The sequence below is a fragment of the Spinacia oleracea genome, chromosome 1, assembly GCF_020520425.1.
Source record: "Spinacia oleracea cultivar Varoflay chromosome 1, BTI_SOV_V1, whole genome shotgun sequence".
In the NCBI taxonomy this organism is placed as follows: Eukaryota; Viridiplantae; Streptophyta; class Magnoliopsida; order Caryophyllales; family Amaranthaceae; genus Spinacia; species Spinacia oleracea.
The window spans coordinates 19406860-19430699 of record NC_079487.1 but is presented as its reverse complement, the minus strand read 5'-3'; the positions used below and the strand labels follow the sequence as shown (position 1 = coordinate 19430699).

At 38.3% G+C, this 23840-nt stretch overlaps 1 protein-coding gene and 1 long non-coding RNA gene across 5 annotated transcripts; one reads left to right on the top strand and one right to left on the bottom strand.

Moving 5' to 3' along the window:
* The first annotated feature begins 1832 nt into the window (after positions 1-1832).
* On the top strand, positions 1833-10722 carry LOC110779780 (E3 ubiquitin ligase PARAQUAT TOLERANCE 3). 4 transcript variants are annotated; one of them, XM_021984267.2, is made up of 15 exons: positions 1833-2891; positions 3720-3819; positions 4025-4106; positions 4191-4363; positions 4459-4526; positions 4700-4786; positions 4882-5038; positions 5126-5274; positions 5865-6029; positions 6113-6427; positions 6792-6836; positions 6974-7262; positions 8223-8348; positions 8618-8696; positions 9785-10722. In XM_021984267.2, the coding sequence occupies exons 1-15, from the start codon at positions 2726-2728 to the stop codon at positions 10478-10480; spliced, it is 2697 nt and encodes an 898-aa protein (XP_021839959.1). In that variant the 5' UTR covers positions 1833-2725; the 3' UTR covers positions 10481-10722. The 4 variants fall into 4 exon arrangements, with proteins under 4 accessions (XP_021839959.1, XP_021839957.1, XP_021839958.1 ...); XM_021984265.2 differs by having other exon boundaries at positions 9779-10722; XM_021984266.2 differs by having other exon boundaries at positions 1835-2891; positions 8615-8696.
* Positions 10723-10892: 170 nt separating this feature from the next.
* On the bottom strand, positions 10893-12479 carry LOC130466291 (uncharacterized). The gene is made up of 2 exons (XR_008926367.1): positions 12238-12479; positions 10893-11437 (listed from the first exon to the last, which is right to left on the bottom strand). It is a non-coding gene; the product is annotated as an uncharacterized lncRNA (long non-coding RNA).
* Positions 12480-23840: the final 11361 nt, after the last annotated feature.

The window sequence follows — 23840 nt, the reverse complement described above, 5'->3', positions numbered from 1 at the left end:
TATGAGGCTAGGGCTCACAATTTATAACAAGTTTCAAAGTATTCAAAAAGTGAGTTTTTGAGAGAAAATTAAAACACACATCTTGCTCATAAAAGTGCCGAAATTTTCTAGTACCTTAAGGGCGATTCTAGTTGGTCAATCTTAAGGCGGATCCGGACGTGCTGTGGACTATCTACGGAGGGACGACACTTGGAGTCCTAAAGACTTGTTCTTGTTCGGTTCGGGCGCAGCTAGGGAGGGCACGCAACAAAGAGTATGCATCTAAATTATGCTATATGATTATGTGTAAATAATGTGTTGTCCTGGGTTAATGGTTGTTTCCGCATGATCTATGTAATGTCATATGTATCATAACCTAACACCAGGTGCCTCTTCGAATGTCGTAGTTGGAGAAGCACTACCAGTTTCAGAGTTGTTCTCTCCGTCATAAAATTCGAAGAGTGGGCTATTGTGGATGACCATCTTGTCATAAGCTCCAAGAAAGTCCTGCTTCAATTTAAGAGAAGCAACAGGATGTTGTTCCAGTTCAGCTGGAAACGTTGAACCGAATACACGGGCTTCATGCGACCTTTGAGAGGAAGGTGTGACAAACACCTTAGGAACTGAGGGAAAAGCATGGTGTTTGCGCGCCTTGGTAGGAACGCATGCAGTTTGCAGATCTGCTACAATAGAGGCAGTATTCTTCTTCCTCATTCCCCTTAATTGTAATGATACCAGTGTTTTGGAACATTGCAGCCAATGCTGCAGCTCGCTCCTGAACTGTGAGTCTGTGACAGTTGTCATGCCAGCGGGTTGAGAGTCAATTTTCTTTGGATCCATGGAAACAGAGATGAAAGGCAGAGATAGTCCCACCGAGCGTGCCAAAATTTGTATACACAAATTTTCTAGTCAAGGCAAATAAGATAGAAAATAATGTAACAAAGTAATTTTATTGATATTTGAATGTTTGGGTACAATCTATGTATTTGATAGTTTACAAAAAAATAAACTAAGTCCTCTGATTCTGTTCCGCAGCTGACGATGACACGTGTGTGACACCTGTAGTTGAGTGTAGGGTGACGGTCGTCTGATGACGTCAACCTGAGTTTGAGTGTAGGGTGACGTTTGTCGATGTCAACCTGAATTTGAAGGTTTTGTTTGAGTGTACTCGAACGAGAGCTTATAAAGCTTTAGTATCGTTCGAATGTATCTGAACATCTAGTCGACACGAATTTGATGTGCTTGTTGACTACTTTTCAGAGAGAATTCCAAGAGAATTATATGAAATCCTGAGAATAATGAATTTCTCATCCCCGCTACTGAAGTAGAAGAGTAATATTTATAGGAGATGGAGACTCTTTTACCGGACTTGATAGGTTTGGGTTTGGGCCCATTTCGTGACTTGAGAGTCTTTAACCTGGTCCACATGGTTTGTTTATTTGGGCTAATAACATGGACTAGCCCAAACGTTTATGACCCAAATTGTATTTGATTGATTCGGGTATTTAGTTTAGGTGGGCTTAAATAATTAAATTGGATTTTAATATGATTTCGATCCAAATTAATTAATTAAATTTATTTGTAATACACTACAAATTTTTAGTGTCTACACATACAAATACCATTCAACAATTATAAGATAAATGTACCGCTAACCACTGCTATAATAACTGCTCTTATCGAACATACCATAAGTATGGTACTAACCCAAATTAATCCTTAAAGTTTATCATTTTGACTTCCATATGTATACAACTCCAAAGTTAGATGTGTGTGGTTAGTTGGTTACAAGTTTTTTATTTTTTTTAAAAAACCAATGTTTTGTAGTTCACCAACAAGTTGGACATCACTTCTGAATTCTGTTAGTTACGAGTATATATGGCAAGATATGACCTTCTTATCCCAACAAATGCTCAAAATCGTAAGCGTAGCTTCTCCCTCTCTCGTTTTCCTCAATCTGTAAACCCTAACCCTAATTCCCTCTCTATACCTCCAATTTACATCGACTTCAATCCATTTTATCACTGATACTCACCTAATCAACTTGCTCTAGCGTCCGATTCTTCCGTACGGTCATCCTGATCGCAATTTTCCGTTCCTATTAGTTGAAGATTACTCCAGTTTATTGCACAATCGAAGAAGTTCCAATTTTCAGGCTAATTAGAGGAATTTCTTCGTTTTGTGGTGTATCATCCGTCATCGGAGCTTCTCGCGGCGGCGATGTCACGTTTTCGGGGTTTCTGAAGAGTCGGTGTCGTCGGTGTTGATGATTTCTCCTTTTCTATGAAGGAACAAATTCTGGATTCGATCTGTGAGATTGTATCGATTCATTGAATATGTGCATCAATATTCTCGGATTGATCTCATTTTGAAGCCTCTGTGCTTATTTGGATTCAATATTCTCTGATTGATCTCCTTTTGAAGCTGGATTTAGCTTCTATCAAGGCGTTTAGATTCAGAATTCAGAATTGAACTATCACGGCTGCAGCAGCAGCGGTGTTCGAAGGATTTCGCTGCAGAGAAGTATACTAGGAGAGGAATTGAAGGCGGCAAAGAGATAAAGCTTTTATTTTGTACTTTGTTATATTGAGTTTTGAAGTTCAATTAGAGGCCTTTAATTTTTTTTTGAATTCGAAGGCCTCTTAATACCCATAGTTAGGGTTTTTCGTTGCCTTTTTGTGCGATAATATTTTGTTTCTATTGATTGATTTCTTTTTGAAGGAAAGAAAAGAGATTTAAAAAAATAATGGCAGTTTATTATAAGTTTAAAAGTGCAAAAGATTACGACTCAATTTCCATCGACGGTCATTTCATATCGGTTGCCAATTTAAAAGAAAGAATTTTTGAATCAAAGCATTTGGGAAGGGGTACTGATTTTGACCTCGTCGTTACCAATGCTCAAACCAATGAAGGTTGGTGGTTTTCCTGGTCTAGTTTATAAGTTGAATTGAAATACTTTCGACAATTTTAGTTTGGTATGAAGTCTTGGGATTGCATTCTTGCTCAATTTTGAACCTGTGGCTGTGTATGCTGTTATTCATGGGGCTTCAAAACTGGCTTTAGACTTATTTGAATTGTGTGAAATTGGAGGTTCCTGCCATTTTAGGGCAATGATTAAAGTCTTGATGTGAACGTCTGATTTTATACAATTATACTCTAGCAGTAATGATCCCCGGTCTCATTTTGTGTCTGTCTCGCCTGGTGTCCCAAGTACTCCTTGTCCCACTACTTTACCAACCTTGTAAAAAATTATTTTTCCAAAAGTTAAATCAACAATAGAGGATGATGCACAAGATGTTGATTTTGAATGGGACTTATGATCCAACTCCTGATGCAGGTTGATGATCTTTAAAGCCCAGATTAAAGTTCCCTATTTTTGAATGAGCTGCTTCTTTTGTCTATAATCCTAAGTAGTGTTCTTTGCTCGAGATATGTCTAATGTTGGTGACAAGAGGCAAAAATAGCTGATACTTGGGTTTTCCATGCATATTTGAGTTGACTAGGTTAAGGTCACATTCTGGTTCAAGCTAAACTTGCCATCAAAATTTGCCCTTTATGGCTAAGGTTGGTTGAGCTTGGGGATTTGGTTTCATTACTACATAGCTAAGCCGGAATTTTAATTCCCACTAATAACAGCTGCAGGGTATTGTCAGGTCGAAATTGGGCAATGCTACTTGGCTATATTGTTTGATGTCTTTTTGCAGCTTTTCATGGATTGTCTCTCTGTTCTGCGATTTCAGAGTATCTAGATGAAGCAATGTTGATTCCCAAAAACACTTCTGTTCTTATACGCCGAGTACCAGGACGGCCTCGCATGCCGATTGTTACACAACCGGATGAGTACTGTTCAAATCTCCTGCTTTTTGACCTTAAATCGTTTTCTGTTGATGCTACATGCTGTTTTTTCTTTTGGGATAAAGCATTATGTGGTGCCTTTTAAGGCACATTGTATTTACCATTCAATTTTGTAACAAATGTTTACTGAATGAGTGAGTTGGCTATGTTGTTTGATTGTTGAGTTGGGAATTCTGCTTTTGTCCTGTAGGCCGAAGGTGGAGGATAAGGTTGAGAATGATCAACCTGCAAAAGCTAACTACTTTGCTGCTGATTCATCAGGCTTTGGAGATGTATATATCCAACATTCCATAGTTTTTATTTTATGGTTGTTACAAAATTCATACTTGTCCAACAACTTAGATTATATTTTTCAGTTTGAAGCTTCAGAATTGGATGATGAATTTGGAAATGATCTATATGCAACAATTCCTGAGATGACACCAGGACAATCTAGCAATCCGATGCAAGATTTAGTTCCTCCTAGTAAAGCTGACGAGGACAGCAAGCTTAAGGCTTTTATTGAAAATTCTGGTTTTGACTGGCAGCGGTGAGACATATTTATTTATTTTTATTTGTGCTGTGGTTGTTATCGGATGTCTTTATTTCCCATTACTAATTAGGAGTATTATGTACATTATGCAGTCAACCTGCTGATGGATTTGGAGCTGGGAGAGGGTTTGGAAGAGGTGCAAGGGGTGGTCGAGGTTTTGGTATGTCTAAACAGTAAAAACTTTATCTGCCTAATTTACATATTTTTTGTTGACGACTTAACAAATACAGTGAAATGTTTGCTAAAGAGTAGTTATAATTCCTGTCAAAATCCATCCATGAGTCTTAGTGATTGAAAATGGTCTTATTGCTAATTTTGCTTGCCCTTGATTAGGTCGAGGTGCTGGTGGTGGTGGTGGTGGTGGTATGGAGAGGAAAACACCTCCACAAGGCTATATCTGTCACAGGTGTAAGGTTCCTGGTGAGTGCTTGCTTATTCATTCTTTTACATTGGTTGTTGAGTTTCTTACAATATCACACATGTTAATTGATTTTGGAAATCTCTGTATTTTTCAGGTCATTTCATTCAACACTGCCCAACAAATGGTGACCCTAATTTTGACATTAGGAAAGTGAAACCTCCTACTGGTATTCCCAAGTCAATGCTTGTAGCTACACCGGATGGCTCGTATGCATTACCAAGTGGCACATCTGCGGTGTTGAAACCAAATGAGTGAGCTCCTATTACTCTATTAGATTCTCTTTGCAGTTCTTATCATCGTTTGGATACTTGAGCTGACAGGACATGTACTCTTAACAGGGCTGCCTTTGAGAGAGAAATTGAAGGGTTACCTTCTACTCGTTCTGTTGGAGAACTTCCACCAGAGCTACATTGCCCTCTGTGCAAGGAAGTGATGAAAGATGCTGTGTTAACCAGCAAGTGTTGTTTCAACAGTTTCTGTGATAAATGTAGGGTGATTGTAAAGTGCCTTCATAAAATTTAATGTTTGGTCCAGTTGTTGATGATTGTTTGACTCTTTTAGAGTTTTGTGTTTGTTTGTAATTTTGGATGTATTAAAGAATGGCTCCCCCTTTTTCTGATATCAAATTGCATTTTTTTTTCCAGTTACAATGAGTTAATAATAAATTTAAGTTGAAGGATGGAAGTAACCATAATGGCTGTCATGTATAATCTGATTTACTGTTCTTTTTGGTTTCTTGGAGGGGATATATTTTAAAGATGAGTTAAGAGAAAGGTTATTGGTTTTGCATCTTCTAAGAATTTGTTTAATCTTTGGGTCATGTGGTGCATGAATAATTGAATATGTTGTGTTCTATATGGCCTGGCTTTTGTTCTCAACATTCTCATTTATTATGCAGTTTGTTAACCTTTTGAACAGCTCCAACTTTATGAGGCATTTTGTTTCATGGACGTATTTTGAAATAAAACTATTCTAAGATATGAGTAGTTGTGCGATGCTACAATCAGCTGATGCATATAGCCCTTTTCTAGTTTTCTAGATTTGCTTATTTCTTATCTTTTCTTGATACTTGGTCAGGTATAAGGGACTATATTATGTCCAAGTCAATATGTGTCTGCGGGGCAAGAGATATGCTTGCAGATGATCTTCTGCCTAATAAGACACTCCGGGATACCATTAATCGCATACTAGAGTCTGGTAATAGTAGTGCAGATAATGCAGGCAGTGCTCTCCATGTTCAAGGTAGTTACATTGTTAGTTTCTCTTTGTTTGATATTGTATTTCTACTTCACCGTTTCAAATAACTTATCGTCTTGTATCCTCAGATATGGAGTCTGCACGCTGTCCGCAGCCTAGGATTCCATCGCCTACTCAATCTGCTGCCTCAAAAGGGGAGCAAATGCTTCCTCCACGAATTGAAGGAACTTCAAATTTGAAGGAGAGTGTTGATGGTTTTAAGTCCAGCAATGCTTCTCAGCCACAAGTACAGCCACATATCTCAGAGAAAGGGAAGATTACGAAAGTTCCAGATGTGTCTGAAGCTACTCATGAGTCAGCTAGTGCGAAGGAATTTGCGTCCCAAGGTAGTGCTCTTCCTGTCGAGGAAGAAGTGCAACAAAAGGTAGCTGCTGGCGAAGCAGGTAAATTGCACAGATATTTGGTTGATATTGGTGTTTATTGTGTTGTCTATTACTGATTATTTGTTGATTTTAGAAATGTTCTTTAGTTACTTGTAATTCATAGTATGTACTAAGCTTGTGGAATTATGTATTTTGGTATTTTTGTTCGGGTGAAGCCTTGGGTTGGGGGGGGGGGGGGGGGGGGGGGGGGGAGGGGTTGCGTGCGGAGGTGGTTTGTATTGTGTTAATTTTTCCTGGTGTCATGGCGAAGTAGCACCGGTTGCACATTTTTAGATTTATTGTGGCAATAGGAGGTGAAGTAAATTCTGCTTGTAACTGCAGCTGTTTCCTGTCCCTAATTAGTTGCCTTTTGCATGTTTTCCAGCAAAGAAAAAAAAGAAGAAGAAGAAGATGCTTACGCCTGGATATGGTACACCTCTTTCTTTCATCTCTTTGTCATTGCTACAATTTCTTTGGAGGTCGCTTTGAGGCATAGTTTATTTGTGTACGTAATTGTATGTTGTGGTACTGGCTTCTGACACCTGACTTGAAATTGATAATTTGCAGGTCCAGACATGCAATGGATGGGCATGCCTCCTGGGATGGATGGATATATGGGCCCTCCTCCTTTCAATCCCTGTTGGCCAAACATGCAGCCTGGAATGGATGGATTCATGGGCGGCCCTTTTGGTGGCAACATGCCTTACAATATGGGTTATGGTTTAGGTCCTATGGATATGCCTTTCGGAAATGTTTTCCCTCCAGATCCTTTCGGGAATGTTATGCCTCCAGATCCTTTTGGACCACAAGGGTTCATGATGCATGGCATGCCCCCAATGCTTCCTCCTCCTCAGAGGTATATGTTGCAGATTTGATGTATTTTTATCACACCATTTCCTTGCTCTTTGTATTTGATTATTTTATCTGTTCATCGTACTTTGAGCATTCTGCATAAAACAGTATGCATGTGAAGAAGTGACTGTTTCAGACCTTTTATATGTTCGTAAAACATCTGAAAATAACTCACTAACCCGTAATGGAGTAATACTCACTAACATCCATTAACATGTTCATAAACTAATCATATTCCTATAATTGAGGACCACTGACACATTAATTTTGGGCATTACTTTCAACAGTTTGGTAGCCGGTAATAAATGGTCTTAATGAGAATGAATTTGCATGTAAATTTGAACGGAGATTCAATGTCCTCCAGTCCTATTGTAATGCTAATTCACCCAATTTGTCTCTTTTTCTTCATACAATTTCGTTACCATCCATTACCGCATAGGGTGTTATTTGGTTGGAATGAAAATTTATGAAGAAAAACACATGTTTGGGATGAGTTTTAATTACCATGAACATTGTGATGTTATTATTCTTGCCAACTCACTCTTAGACTCATTACCATCACCATTTATTACTGGTTACCGAATGGGCCGTGATTCAGTCTTCACAATGCACTAAATTGCAATGGCTTAGTAAACTCTCTGCATTTGTTATTTGTTGTGTAGTAGTAAATGGTTGTCATGTTACAGATTAGCAAGGTCTTCATGGAAACAACCCCTATGTTCCGGATGAGGTTGCTTAACCCAATCCTGGACGGGAGCCTTTTTAGAGGTGTTAAGACTTGGGATAATGCAATATTTATGTGTATTGAGTCTTGTGCAATGTACCCTGCTTTTTCGTTCATTCTTATACAATATTGTCTCTTTTATGGAACTAGTAAAGCATAACTGCTTCTTGTTATTTGATGTTTCTGAAATTATATTTTATGTTAATTTGTTTTAAAATGAGCTATGTTTTGATTATACAGGGATCTTGCAGCAGATTTTGGTATGGGCATGAATGTCAGGCCACCACCATTGATGAGTCGAGAAGAATTTGAGGCTCGGAAGGCTGAAGTAAGAAGAAAGCGAGAAATGGAAAGGCGGGTTGAGAGGTGAGAACGAGTTTGAGAACTTTCAGCAGTATTTTTAGCTCCTTGCTTGGACTGAGTTCTTTGTGAGATGATTTTGATTCTGTTGAAACCACTGTCAGATTTCTTAGAAATGGGAAACTGTTTGGTATTTCACTTGATATATTGAAGTAGGTTGTTTTAGAGTGTGTTGTTGCCTTAGCTCCCTAATCTTGGATTTGGGATTCTTGCATTTGAAGAGCTCTTGATATTTATCGAGTGTGTTGGTCTAATTTGAATATGTATTGCAGCAGGGAGCCACCCAAGGACCGTGATTATTGCAGAGAAGTAAACAGCAGCGCCAACCCCCCACCACACATGAAATCAAAACCTGTATGTTATTTTGAAATCCCATTCCTTGTTCTTTTTAGTTTCGACCTTTTGTATAGCAGGAATTCTTCCTCATGGTTGCATGCTGCAATTTGGCAAGTCCAAAATGTGTGATTATACTTAGATCCATGCAAACATGATTACTTCCATTCCAATTTCCCGTGGTCTAGTATTGTGGATAGTTGCGTGAGAAGGCTTATATCAGTATTTTTGGCTTTTTTTTTGTGAGAGAGCTTTGAATGGTCTATTCTTGATAATTTGGGTCTAACCATATATTTTTTGTGTTGTAATTTTATGATTTAGGCTCTTTTTTTCCGTGGTTGTATAAAAGGGCTGTAGCCACAGGCCCACGTTAGTAGATACCCAGATCTGGTTCTTTTGCTGTATTTGCTTCTATCGTGTTCTGTTGTTTGCCCCACATATCCCAAGTAAAAAAAAAAGTGAAAATGCCTTGCTGTACTTCTGTTGTTCATAGACACCAAAACGTTCCTTTTCATAAAAATTTACTTGTATTGTTTTGAAATTCATGTTACAAAATATTTGACATACAATCTAATGTCAAAACTTGCAATGCTTCCTTTTAAAGTATTTTAGAGAACTTAAATTTCTTGAAAAGGTACTAAATTCTTTTTAACTGTCGTTTAGAAGAAGGAATTCCAGTAAGCCCTTTTTTGAATATGAAGTCATTACTGTACTAAATTCTTTTTAACTGTCGTTTAGAAGAAGGAATTCCAGTAAGCCCTTTTTTGAATATGAAGTCATTACTTAAATTACCGTGTAAAAGTGATAATATTGTTTGTGCCCAGCACTTAACGTGCTAGTCACTCCGTAAAATGAGTGTAATGTTTTAATTGTCCTATCAGAAACTTAGCATTGACCGTTACATATTAGGCCAACATTTAGTGAGTTTGCTGTGAAAATTTGAATTTTGTTGGTTTGTTGTCCGCCTTCTGAAATTGAGCACTTGAAAAAGTCTGAATGAAGTAAGGCAATTCACAAGGATCTAATTATTTGCTGATAATTGTTCCTTTTACCTTTGGTTGTGGGTTTAACATGTTATTAACAGTTGTATTGTTTGATCAAAGATGCAGAGGCCACCACCAGCCAGCAGGTCCCCAAGTGAAGACCGGTACGACCGTGAGAGGGTGAGAGATTCTGTTGATCGTGATCGGGACAGAGATCGGGACCGTGACCACGACAGCCACCAGCGTAGGACATCCCATAGTCACAGGTCTGAACGGGTTTCACCTGAAAGGAGCAGACGTGACCCAGAAGTCCTCCGTCCAACCCTGAAAAGGAAATCTGAACACAACGAGCGTGACCACAACCGTGAAAGGGACCGCGACCACCGTGAGCGTGAACACAAATCTGAACGCCATTCTAAGTCATCGTCCTCCTCAAAGCCGCTGTCTTCTTCAGATGTAGTCCCACCGTCAGTGGATAAGAAACATAAGGCAAGTGTATTCTCGAGGATTAGCTTTCCCGAGGAGGAGCCCAGCAAGAAACGGAAGGTCTCCGCTGAGCCAAAAACCAAGACTAAGACCAAGCATGTTAGTAAAGATCAAGATTCCCACCAACATAATAAGGTAGTGGTGTCAAATTCTACAGGAAATGGGTACCATCATGATACGGAAAAGAAGAGTGTGGCGGCTATGGATTATGAGTCAAGTGATGATGAGCGGCATTTTAAAAGGAAGCCGTCAAGGTATGAGCCATCACCTCCACGAAGAGAGGAGTGGATGGGTGTAGAGGAGGAAGATGATAGGAGGCATCGCAAGCATCGGTAGCTCTAATCATCGGTACGTTGTTTTATTGTATATGGAAACCAAGAGAGGGAGGCTAGCGAATTGATATCGCGAGCTTAGAAAGTTGAGCATGCCAAGGATTGATTAATTTTCCTCTCGTTTTGCATACCGTTGAGTTTGTAACCTTCGTGTACTTTATTTTCTTTGACGATTATGTAATAAAAACTTGTACCTTTACCTTTCCCATCTTTTATTCTTTCAATATAATCCACGCAATTCTCATACTATGTTTCCCTTTCTTGATGTTCTTTTGTGAGTTGTGACGAGCTCTGAATGGTTTCTCTCATGCTCCGGCTGGAAGGCCCGGAACCTACCTTGGGTAAACCTGGCCCAGGTTAGTAGAAAATAGCAATAAATATGAAATGAATGATGTATAGATTAGCAATAGATAATGTATAGAAATAGAAAATTTATTATTGATCTATGCATGATAGACTGATTGTACAACAAGTTCCCAACTAGCCTCAGGTCCGGTAGATGGGATAAAAACAAGCATCAAACACTCGTTAGGGTAACAAACAAGAACTGAATACGCGTATACGATATAACACGAACTGAATGAAAAACAAGTCGAAACAAAGTACTCCGCAATGTGTACGTGTATACGATATATGGTCACAATTCAACATGGAAAGAAGTAAGAAGTAAAACTCGTAGTGTTGAGGATGCTTCACGAGGATGCATGGATTCATTCGCATTGGTACTCGTCTGGAGTAGAGGTGGCCACACACTGAAGGGATGTATTAGGACAACATTCACGAACACCAGGGGTACAAGGATGCCCTGCGTGCACCTCACAATCGACGCAAAAATGATTACTCATCGGATCAGTTGGAACAATTGGAAGACATACGTGTTCAGGACAACAGTTTGGCGTAACATTGGGATTGCATGGGGTTCCGTCACATGTTGCGTTCGCATAAAGCATTTGCAACATCACTTTGAACAACATCGAGATACAAATAGTTAGTTATATTTTGTGCATAATTAAAAAAGGAAATGAAACACTACAAGAAAACGGTGATTGTACGACCGAATTTTCCGACTGCAAGGAAAATAGTCGGTAAAATTAAAATTTACCCACTAACTTAAAGTAGTTGGAAAATACTGACTACTTTTGTAGTCGTTAATTTAGCGACTACTATTGTAGTCGGGAATGTAGCAACTATATTTTGGTCGGTAAAGTAGTCGGTGAATTTTACCGACTACTTTTCAGTCGTAATTTTCTTTAATTCCGATCAGTAGTTTTCCGACCACCGTGTTCCGACTACTTTCAGTCGGCAAACTTTTTTCCGACCATTTTCTCCATTTTTCCGACTACTTTTGGTCGTCAGAAAATTGGTGTTTTCTTGTAGTGAAAAACTTAGTTAAAACACAATTAAAAAGGAACGAAGGGAGTATTATGTACTCCCTCCGTATTTATTTAAGAGATACACTTGGCCGGGCACATGTATTAAGAAGAAAAATTGAATGAAATAAAATAATAAAGCAAGTGGGGTTGGATTGATATTTTAATAATTAAATAAGTGGGGACCATGTCATTTTGGTGGGTGGGAGGTGGGGGGTTTATGAAATCATTTGTTTAATAGGATGGTGGGTCATAAGGTAAATTAGATGTGTTATTTAATTAGATGGTGGGGTTGATAAGTTACTAAATATGGCAAGTGTATCTCTTAAATAAATACGGCCGGAAAAGACAAGAGTATCCCTTAAATAAATACGGAGGGAGTAATATATACCTGTCGCGAAGAAGAAATAGACTACTAATTTGATGGCCTTCCCCTCCATTTCTTTTTTGTTGTTGACAATTTAAACTGAACAACTTTTTTGTGTACAAGTAATTTGTTACAGGCAAAACTGTTTGTGTTTATCTCGTTATTTTTGGTTCTATTTATAGAAATTTCATTGCTCCAATGAGATTAATTTTATATCAATAAACTGAACTCTTCAAGGATAAATAATTATTATTTCATTATGTTTATAATGATGCAAGTGATTCTTGTTACAATACAATTAATATCTGCGATTCCGTCTATTTATACTTCAACGCTTCTAAATAATGCTGTACTCCGTATTATATGTGTTGCAAATATGTTGTCATATGTTTCAATCTAAAGAGCTATATTAACTTTTAAAATAGGGAAGAGTTTTAATCTATGCTATTTGTATAGCTTATATATGTCACATAATCACTCTAAAATGTTGCTATGAAACGCTTGTTTTGACATTTATGCATAGGTCACGTTGATTAGCACGATTATATTGTTAGAGGGACAACCACTTGTAATTATGGGTGAGCAAAATGTCATACAGTGGCGGATCTAGGAAAAATGTTTAATGGGTGCAAAATAAAAAAATACAGATTTTAGTGGGGTCAAATAGTTACTTCTGTAACAAAATTTAAAGTAAATTATCAAATTTGACAATTTAAGTGAGGTTAATTGACCCCTCTATATTGCATCCGCTACTGTTGTTAGGGTACCTTAAATCGACTAAAACCTGTTGGAAATTTGCAATTCTTGGTTGTTCAGGTGCTCGAAATCGTATGAAACCAAATAAAAATCCTACATGATAAAATAATTCAAGTTCATTTAAAATATAGTATAACACTACAAGAACTTGTATCTTCAACGACAACCTAATTACGACGGGTTAAAAATCCCGTCGCAAAAGTCTTTTGCGACGGGGCTAACAACCTAACAAAGACGGGAATAACCATCGTAAATGTCTTTTACGACGGGTTAACGACGAGATTTTCTATTAACGACGGCCCTCTTTTATGACAGGTCCACGACAGGAAATCCCGTCGTTAATTAATCAACAATTATAGGCCTTTTGCGACGGGATTTCCCATCGATAATAGTACAATTTCTTGTAGTGTAAATATAAAATACGTAGTACGGAGACATTTTAAGTGACAAATCCTAACACTTATAAAGCTTCATACTTGCATTGCTATTCACACAATAGTGATATTACGTATATGCCCCCAATTTTAGTGTATTTTCGTTTTTTGTCTTATTCTTAATAATAGTGCGCATCTATTTTTACCCTTACTCCTCTCCTTGACATATGTTCATCAACTATGGACTTTTATCCTCACCTTTTTTTGCAGAAGGTCAGGGGTTCGAGCTCTAAGTCATATATTTTTGCTTTTCTATAATTTTTTACAAGTATTCTTTGTGGAATTATTGAGTTAAAATAAAATTTTCTGTTTAGGGAACTTTTAAAAATTACGGAGTATCTATTTTAAAACCGTTTTTTATTTTCTTTATTATTTTTACTTATATTATTTACGATTTAGAAAAACGAATTAAATTGTTCGGCCCCCGTCAAGATGGGTTCCTGGCTTCGTCCCTGCCCATCGCCAAACCTTTTTGCTACGGGGCTAACAACCAAACAAAGACGGGAACAACCGTCGCAAATGTCTTTTACAACAGGTTAACGACGAAATTTTCCATTAATGACGGCCCCCTTTTATGACGGGTTCACGACAAGAAATCCCGTCATTAATCAACGATTATTGACCTTTAGTGACGGAATTTCTCGTCGTTAATGGTACAATTTCTTGTAGTGATAATTGTAGTCTTATACTCATACATACACCATAAAATACATAATATTATAATCGTTGTACTTACTACTTTATGGAGTATGTAGACTTGTAGAGTGCATAGTATTGTAAAGAAAGAAAAAATTACAAAAGTTTAAACGAAGAAGTTGCATTATTTTCATGATAATTACTTTTGTGCAGTACTATCAATGAAAAAATTTCGATCCATCCTTAAAAGTAAATGTCATTATAACCCGTTGACCAATAATTTATTTTGTACAGAAATACACTAAATTTAATTATTTTCTTTCCCTCAAAATAGTTATTCCATAAATATGAATAAATATATATATATTTCAACAAAATATTTATTGAAGTTAACTTGTTTGACCACAAACGTCGAAATATATATAAAAAAAACGAATATACCTTGTATAATTTCCAAAGGAATATATATATATATATATATATATATATATATATATATATATATATATATATATATATATATATATGTTTTCTCAAACACCCATTTTTCTGCTCATCTGAAATTCTAGATTAGCCTTGATGTGGCTGAGTTGGTTGTTCATGACTCCGTAGAAGATTGGGGAGATGGGGGAATTATGAATTGTCTAAAGGTAGAGATGAGCTCTCGTCCAGAATGCATACCCAGTTTTTTGGAGGTCCTGAAGATTCGGCCCGAGGTATACATATCCACATTGTTTCTGTTTTCTCTTGTTCAGTTGTTGACTTGGGCTTCGTTCTTTCACTAGAAGACTTTCTTGTGATGATTTTATGGGGATCGGGAAGAATGAACATTAGTGATTGTAAAGGGGGAGCCTTCGGTTACAGATTAGGGGTGTAAATGGGTCGAGTCGAGTATTATCATGTTCATGTTAAAGCCTATTCAATTTAGTTGTGTGTACAAGGCTTTAAGCCTGAGTTTGGGTTTTAGATTGATCTCCAAATCTCGCTTATCATGAGTGATTATAAGGGGGGGGGGGGCTAGGTGTGTAAGCGAGTTGAGTCGAGTATATTATGTTCATGCGTAAGCTTTTCTAGCGTAGTTATGTTTTTATGACTTTAAGCTCGAGATTGAGTTCCAAATCTTGCTGAAACTTAGCTCAGTTTTTGATTTAGAATATTCCAGCTCAGTGTGTTTATCACTTGTATAACTTTACGTATTCAAAATGCTTTTATAGGTTGTAGGTTGGCATGAACGTGCATGATCTGTCCTCGTTTTGGTTTGTTATATTTGCATGTTGTCCTATAGAAAATTTTCATATTACATTGTTGTAACAACAATTTTTTAATTGTTAATGATTTGCCGGTTCTCTTGTAAAGAATGCTTGCAGTTCAGGTGTTCACCTATTTGGTGTCATTCAGTATAGCTCTATTATTGTAGTCCTGCATTTTTTAGAACTCTCTGATCATTACCTTTACTAGTCAAGAGCCTTCATTTGAGCTGAATGCCTAGCTAGAGGCCGCTTCAGTTCAAGTGGAATTAATGATATTAACCCACAACTTACTCTTGACTTAACCCGTAGGGTCACACAAATAGTACGTAAACGGATCAAGTATTTAATGGCATTAAATACTATATTCGGAATCGACGGATCTTGGTTTCAGTGGGAGCTGAGATCGTCAAAGGCAAGAAATGAATACTCCGGAAACGATGATATTGCCGAAAACGGAAATATGGATCGTATCGGAAATATAAATATTATCCAAGTCGTAGATGTTGCCGAAAACGGAAACATGGTACGTATCGGAAAATATTATTGGAAATGGAAATATTGCCCAATCGGAAATATTGCCGGAAACGAAAATATTGTCAGAATCGGAAATATTATCGAAATCAGAAAATAATTCCGGAAACGGAAATATTAAATATTTGTTCGAAACGGAAATTAATTCCGGAATCGGAAATATTAAATATTGTTCGTATCGGAAATGAATTCCGGAATCGGGAATTTAATCGAAAGCGCGTCGTACAAATTAGCATCGGACGAGACTTGCTAGACGAAGGCCCAACACGAAGCCAGGCCTACGCCCAGCAAGCCGAGCGCCCAAACACACGCTGCGAACCCACGCCAGGCCCAGCGCAAGGCCAGGCCCAACAATGGCCTTGGCGCGCGCGCGCGGGCTGATGCTCGTGGGCTGCGAGCAGCGCCAGCTCGTGTGGGCCGCAAGGCCTGCGCGGGTTTGTGCGATGCTCGTGCTCGTGCAACGTTTGTGTTTCAATACAAATCCTAAAGCTAATGGAATTTGTTCTATGATTAAATCCTAATCCTAATAAAGATAGAATTTTTTTAATAGAGTTTTAATAAGATTCTAAATTAAATAAATTAGTATCCTAATAGGATTCCAAGTCCTTTTCCATAACTCTATAAATAGGTGTCTAGGGTCACATATTTACATCGAGAATTGAAGTATTCAAAGGTAAGATTTTCAAGCAAAAATCAGCCACAAACACTTGCCCTATTAGCCGAAATTTATATTACCTTAAGGGCGATTCTAGTTGGTCAATCTTAAGGAGGATCCGGACGTGCTGTGGACTATCTACGGAGGGACGACACTTGGAGTCCTAAAGACTTGTTCTTGTTCGGTTCGGGCGCAACTAGGGAGGGCACGCTACAAAGTGTATGCATCTGAATTATGCTAAATGATTATGTGTAAATAATATGTTTCCTGGCTTTATGGTTTTTCCGCATGATTTATGTTTATTCATATGTATCATAACCTAACAAAACGTGTTAACATTCGAGAGGAATTTGGTATTGTAGCCTTGTAGTAGGTGTTTTTTTTAGCGATACAACCTTTAGCTAATATTTTTTTGGGGAGAGGTTCCATTTTCAATTATCCTGAAGCTAGGTTGCACCTAATTCCTAGGATTTTTTATAACAATTAAAGACGGTAATCCTGATTTTCCATTAAACTCTTCCTGTTTTATTTTGAAAATTAATCATGGAATGCTTTTATCTGTATATAATATATATATATATATATATATATATATATATATATATATATATATATATATATATATATATATATATGAGTAGTTTTTGTGCACTTCAATAGTATTTTCATTTGTGTTTTAGGGATCTGGAGTTTTTTTTATTCAATTTAAGGATTTGTTTGTTTCTTTCTTTGTGTTTTAGGGAGCTTGACTTTTTGTATTTAATTTAAGGATTTTTTTTTTGTTTTCTTCTGACCTTAGTTGCTGCCATGCGCCTACAAATCCCAGTAGTAGTAGGTTGGTCACGAGATTCAACAACATCCAAATACATCCAGGTACTCTTCTTCGGGTTTAAGATTGAAGTGTTAGGTTATGATACATATGACAATTCATAAATCATGCGGAAACAACCATTAAGCCAGGAATACATATTATTTACACATAATCATATAGCATAATTTAGATGCATACTCTTTGTTGCGTGCCTTCCCTAGCTGCGCCCGAACCGAACAAGAACAAGTCTTTAGGACTCCAAGTGTCGTCCCTCCGTAGATAGTCCACAGCACGTCCGGATCCGCCTTAAGATTGACCAACTAGAATCGCCCCTAAGGTACTATAAATTTTCGGCACTTTTGAGCAAGATGTGTGACTAAATTTTTCTCTCAAAAGCTCACTTTGAATACTTGAATAACTCGTTATAAATTGTGAACCCAGGCCACATATTTATAGGGGTATGGAAAGAGAATTGGAATCCTATTAGGATACGAATTAATTAAATTAGAATTATAATAAAACTCTTATTTAATTAATTTATCAAATAGAATTAGGAATTTAATCATTAACCGAATTCTGCACGTTTTAGGTTTCGTATGCGAACACAAACACTTACGAGAGCATGACCCGCAAGCGTGCAGGCCATGCCCGCGCACAGCCCACACGGCCGCACGGCCCACGCGAGCTACAAGCCCACGCGAGCTGCAGCAATGCTCGCAGCCCACTGCTCGCAGCTGCGCGCTGCCACGGCCTGCTGGGCCTGGCCTTGCGCTGGGCCTGGCGTGGCCTTGGCTGTTCGTGTGGCACGCTTGGCTTGCTGGGCGATGGCCTGGCTTCGTGCTGGGCCCTCGTCTGGCAGGCCTCGTCCGATGCTTATTCGTACGATACGCTTCCGATTAAATTCCCGATTCCGGAATATATTTCCGATACGAACAATATTTAATATTTTCGATTCCGGAATTAATTTCCGTTTCGAACAAATATTTAATATTTCCGTTTCCGGAATTATTTTCCGATTCTGATAATATTTCCGATTCTGACAATATTTCCGTTTCCGGCAATATTTCCGATTCCGGCAATATTTCCATTTCCGATAATATTTCCCGATACGTACCATGTTTCCGTTTCCGGCAACATCTACGACTTGGATAATATTTATATTTCCGATACGATCCATATTTCCGTTTCCGGCAATATCATCGTTTCCGGAGTATTCATTTCTTGCCTGTGACGATCTCAGCTCCCACTGAAACCAAGATCCGTCGATTCCGAATATCCATAGATGGAGTATTTAATGCCATTAAATACTTGATCCGTTTACGTACTATTTGTGTGACCCTACGGGTTCAGTCAAGAGTAAGCTGTGGATTAATATCATTAATTCCACTTGAACTGAAGCGGCCTCTAGCTAGGCATTCAGCTCACTTGATCTCACTGAATTATTAACTTGTTAATTAATACTGAACCGCATTTATTAGACTTAACATAGAATGCATACTTGGACCAAGGGCATTATTTCCTTCAGTCTCCCACTTGTCCTTAGGGACAAGTGTGCATTTCCTAATTCCTTTGTCGCTCGATGCTTGCTCTTGAACATAAGGTAAGAGTTGTCATCCTTATTATGTCCAGAGGTGTTCCTCGGTTTCAGAGTTCAACTGATCAAATAAACAGATAATCATAGCCTATGATTCATCCGAGCACGGCCATGCATTTCACAGTTTCTAGCTCTCCGAGTGGCCTTGTACAACTTTTAAGCATCTTATCCCGATTTATGGGAGGACAATCCCAGTCTTGTGATCTTGAGACTAGACTTCGTTTGATAGGTGATTACCTGAGCGTTGCCTTTATAGCCTCCTTTTACGGTGCGACGGTTGGTCAACGTCAAAGCAACCAGTTCTCAAACAAGTAATCTCAAATCACTCAGGTATTGAGGATTTAGTGTCTAATAATTTTAATGAAATTTACTTATGACAGATTTTCATCTCTTACAGTAAAGTTTCATAGGTCTTGTCCGATACTAGTCTTCCCAAAGTAAGTATCTATGCAAATGATTATGACATTGCCATGTCCACATAGTTCAAGAAACAGGACTACTAGTCATCTTGCATTCTAATCGTCTAACGTTTTCTATGCGTCCAATTTTATAGAAAACTCCGACTAGGGACCATTTTCAACCTTTGACATTCAAGTTCACTTGATAGACATTTCTTAGTCACAGGACTGGTCCTGATAGTCTATCTTGAATATATCGTCAAATTGAAGGGACTCATCATTTAATAAACCACAAATTAAATGGAAAAATGAATTCTTTTCATTTATTGTGAATGATTAACCAATAATGTTTTACAAAGATTTAAACTCTAAAAATTTAAAACATTAAACAGAGACATCAAAGCCATTCTCCAATATGCTTGATTCCCATAGCTGCAGTGTGCGAGTTGTGCTTCGCCTGCGGCAGAGGTTTAGTCAATGGATCTGATATGTTGTCATCAGTACCAATTTTGCTTATCTCGACTTCTTTTCTTTCAACGAATTCTCGTAGAAGGTGAAATCTACGAAGTACATGCTTGACTCTCTGGTGGTGTCTAGGCTCCTTTGCCTGTGCAATAGCTCCGTTATTATCACAATACAGGGCTATTGGTCCTTTAATGGAGGGGACTACACCGAGTTCACCTATGAACTTCCTTAGCCATATAGCTTCCTTTGCTGCTTCATGTGCAGCAATGTACTCCGCTTCAGTGGTAGAATCCGCAATGGTGCTTTGCTTAGCACTTTTCCAGCTTACTGCACCTCTGTTGAGGCAGAAGACAAACCCAGACTGTGATCTGAAATCATCTTTGTCGGTTTGGAAACTTGCGTCCGTATAGCCTTTAACAATTAATTCATCATCTGCACCATAGACCAGGAAGTCATCTTTGTGCCTTTTCAGGTACTTCAGAATGTTCTTGGCAGCAGTCCAATGCGCCTCTCCTGGGTCTGACTGGTATCTGCTCGTAGCACTGAGTGCGTACGCAACATCCGGGCGTGTACATATTATAGCATACATTATTGAACCAATCAATGATGCATATGGAATCCCATTCATTCGTCTACGCTCATCAAGTGTTTTTGGGCACTGAGTCTTGCTTAGAGTTATTCCATGAGACATGGGTAGGCAGCCTCGCTTGGAGTCTGCCATTTTGAACCTATCAAGCACCTTATTGATATAAGTGCTTTGACTAAGTCCAATCATCTTTTTAGATCTATCTCTGTAAATCTTGATGCCCAATATGTACTGTGCTTCTCCTAGATCTTTCATCGAAAAACATTTCCCAAGCCAAATCTTGACAGAGTTCAACATAGGAATGTCATTTCCGATAAGTAATATGTCGTCGACATATAATACTAGGAAAGAAATTTTGCTCCCACTGACCTTCTTGTATACACAAAATTCGTCCGCGTTCTTGATGAAACCAAAGTCACTGACTGCTTCATCAAAACGTATATTCCAGCTCCTGGATGCCTGCTTCAATCCGTAGATTGACTTCTTTAGCTTGCATACCTTTTTAGCATTCTTTGGATCCTCAAAACCTTCAGGCTGTGTCATAAACACAGTTTCTGTTAAAACGCCGTTTAAGAAAGCAGTTTTGACATCCATCTGCCATATTTCGTAATCGTAATATGCAGCGATTGCTAACATTATCCGAATAGACTTTAGCATTGCAACTGGTGAAAAGGTTTCATCGTAATCCACACCGTGGACTTGCCTGTAACCTTTTGCAACCAATCTAGCTTTGAAAACTTCAAGTTTCCCATCCTTGTCCTTTTTCAGTTTGAAAACCCATTTGCTTCCAATGGCTTGGTAGCCATCTGGCAAATCGACCAAATCCCATACTTGGTTTTCAGACATGGAGTCTAATTCAGATTGCATGGCTTCTTGCCATTGCTTGGAGCTAGGGCTCGTCATAGCTTGTTTGTAAGTCGCAGGTTCATCACTTTCAAGTAATAGAACGTCATAGCTCTCGTTCGTCAAAATACCTAAGTACCTTTCCGGTTGAGATCTATATCTTTGCGATCTACGCGGGGTAACATTTCTAGATTGACCATGATTCTCACCAGATTCTTCTAAAGATCTCTGAGTTTCATCCTGAATGTCATCTTGAGCATTCTCTAGAGTTTGTTGTTCGACTCGAATTTCTTCGAGGTCTACTTTTCTCCCACTTTTCATTTTGGAAATGTGATCTTTCTCCAAAAAGACACCATCTCGAGCAACAAACACCTTGTTCTCAGATGTATTGTAGAAGTAATACCCCTTTGTTTCCTTTGGATAGCCCACAAGGATACATTTGTCAGATTTTGGATGAAGTTTGTCTGAAATTAATCGTTTGACGTATACTTCACATCCCCAAATCTTAAGAAAAGACACATTTGGAGGCTTTCCAAACCATAATTCGTATGGAGTCTTTTCGACAGCTTTAGACGGAGCTCTATTTATAGTGAGTGCAGCTGTATTTAGTGCATGTCCCCAAAATTCTAATGGAAGTTCGGCCTGACCCATCATTGACCTGACCATGTCTAGCAAGGTTCTGTTCCTCCGTTCTGACACACCGTTCCATTGTGGTGTTCCAGGAGGAGTCAATTCTGATAGAATTCCACATTCTTTCAGATGGTCATCAAATTCATAGCTCAGATATTCACCGCCTCTATCAGATCGCAGTGCCTTAATCTTCTTGCCTAATTGATTCTCTACTTCACTCTGAAATTCCTTGAATTTGTCAAAGGATTCAGACTTATGCTTCATTAGGTAGACATAACCATATCTACTGAAGTCATCAGTGAAAGTGATAAAGTAGCTGAAACCACCTCTAGCATTTGTACTCATTGGTCCACATACATCTGTATGGATTAAACCCAATAGTTCATTTGCTCTTTCTCCAACTTTAGAGAAAGGTTGCTTTGTCATTTTGCCAAGTAAACATGATTCGCATTTACCATAATCCTCTAAGTCAAATGGTTCTAGAATTCCTTCCTTTTGAAGTCTTTCTAAGCGTTTCAAGTTTATATGGCCTAATCGACAATGCCACAGATAGGTGAGATCTGAATCATTCTTTTTGGCCTTTTTGGTATTTATGTTATATACTTGTTTGTCGTGATCTAATAAATAAAGTCCATTGACTAATCTAGCAGATCCATAAAACATCTCTTTAAAATAAAACGAACAACTATTGTCTTTTATTATAAAGGAAAATCCCTTAGCATCTAGGCAAGAAACTGAAATGATGTTTTTAGTAAGACTTGGAACATGGAAACATTCTTCCAGTTCCAAAACTAGCCCGGAGGGCAACGACAAAAAGTAAGTTCCTACAGCTAATGCAGCAATCCGTGCTCCATTTCCCACTCGTAGGTCGACTTCACCCTTGCTTAACTTTCTACTTCTTCTTAGTCCCTGTGGATTGGAACATAAGTGTGAGCCACAACCTGTATCTAATACCCAAGAAGTTGAATTAGCAAGTATACAGTCTATAACGAAAATACCTGAAGATGGAACGACTGTTCCGTTCTTATGATCTTCCTTTAGCTTCGGACATTCTCTTTTGTAATGGCCTATTCCATCACAATAAAGACAGCTTGATGTGGACTTGTCCTGCTTTGATTTAGCACTGCCCTTGGACTTTCCACCTTTCTTGAACGGTCTCCTTCTAGCCTTGAGTAAATCTTTGGCTTCACAGTCCAGTATTATTTCAGCCTTTCTGACAAGGTGAACAAATTCTGCAACTGTTTCTTCTCTTGGTTCACTTAGGTATAGTTGCTTGAAGCGACCAAACCCACTGTGTAGTGAATTGAGCAAGATAGAGACTGCCATCCTTTCGCTTATTGGTGTTCCTAGTAGACTTAGGCGATCAAAGTATGAACGCATAAGATCCACATGGAACCTCAATGGGACGCCTACCCTCTGTTTAGTGCGAAGGAGCTGAACATGTGTTTCTTGGACCTCCATCCTATAACACCTGTTGGGAGAACTAACCTTTAGACCAGACATTGATTCAATCAACTCATGGACGTTCAGGTCCCTGTCCTCCGTGCTTCCACGACAGATATCCCTCAGATTCTTGATGAGCGTAAAAGGTTCATAAGCTACAAACCTTTTAGCCCAATCATCAGGGATATTGTTCAGCATGAGACTCATAACCTTTTTGAGATCCGCATCCCAGGCGTAAAATCTCTCAGGGGTCATGTCTCTGGCATAGTAGCTTGGCATGGGATGTGACAGTACATACTCAAGTCCATTGAGTTTGACTATTTCAACTAGCTTAGCTTCCCATTCAAGAAAATTTGCCAGGTTCAGCTTGACCATAAGCTCAGAACCTATGATGATGTTTTGATTGTTGTTTGCCATATTAAAAACTACAATTGAAAAGAATAAACAAATAAATAACCATTCACAGTTTCTCTTAATAAACTTAAATTCTAGCATACATGCATAATTCAATGTTTATTAAGCATTTTATTCAAGTTATGTTTTCCGGCAGGTGTGAATAAAATGATTCCAAGATCCTAAAATCATTGAAGAACTA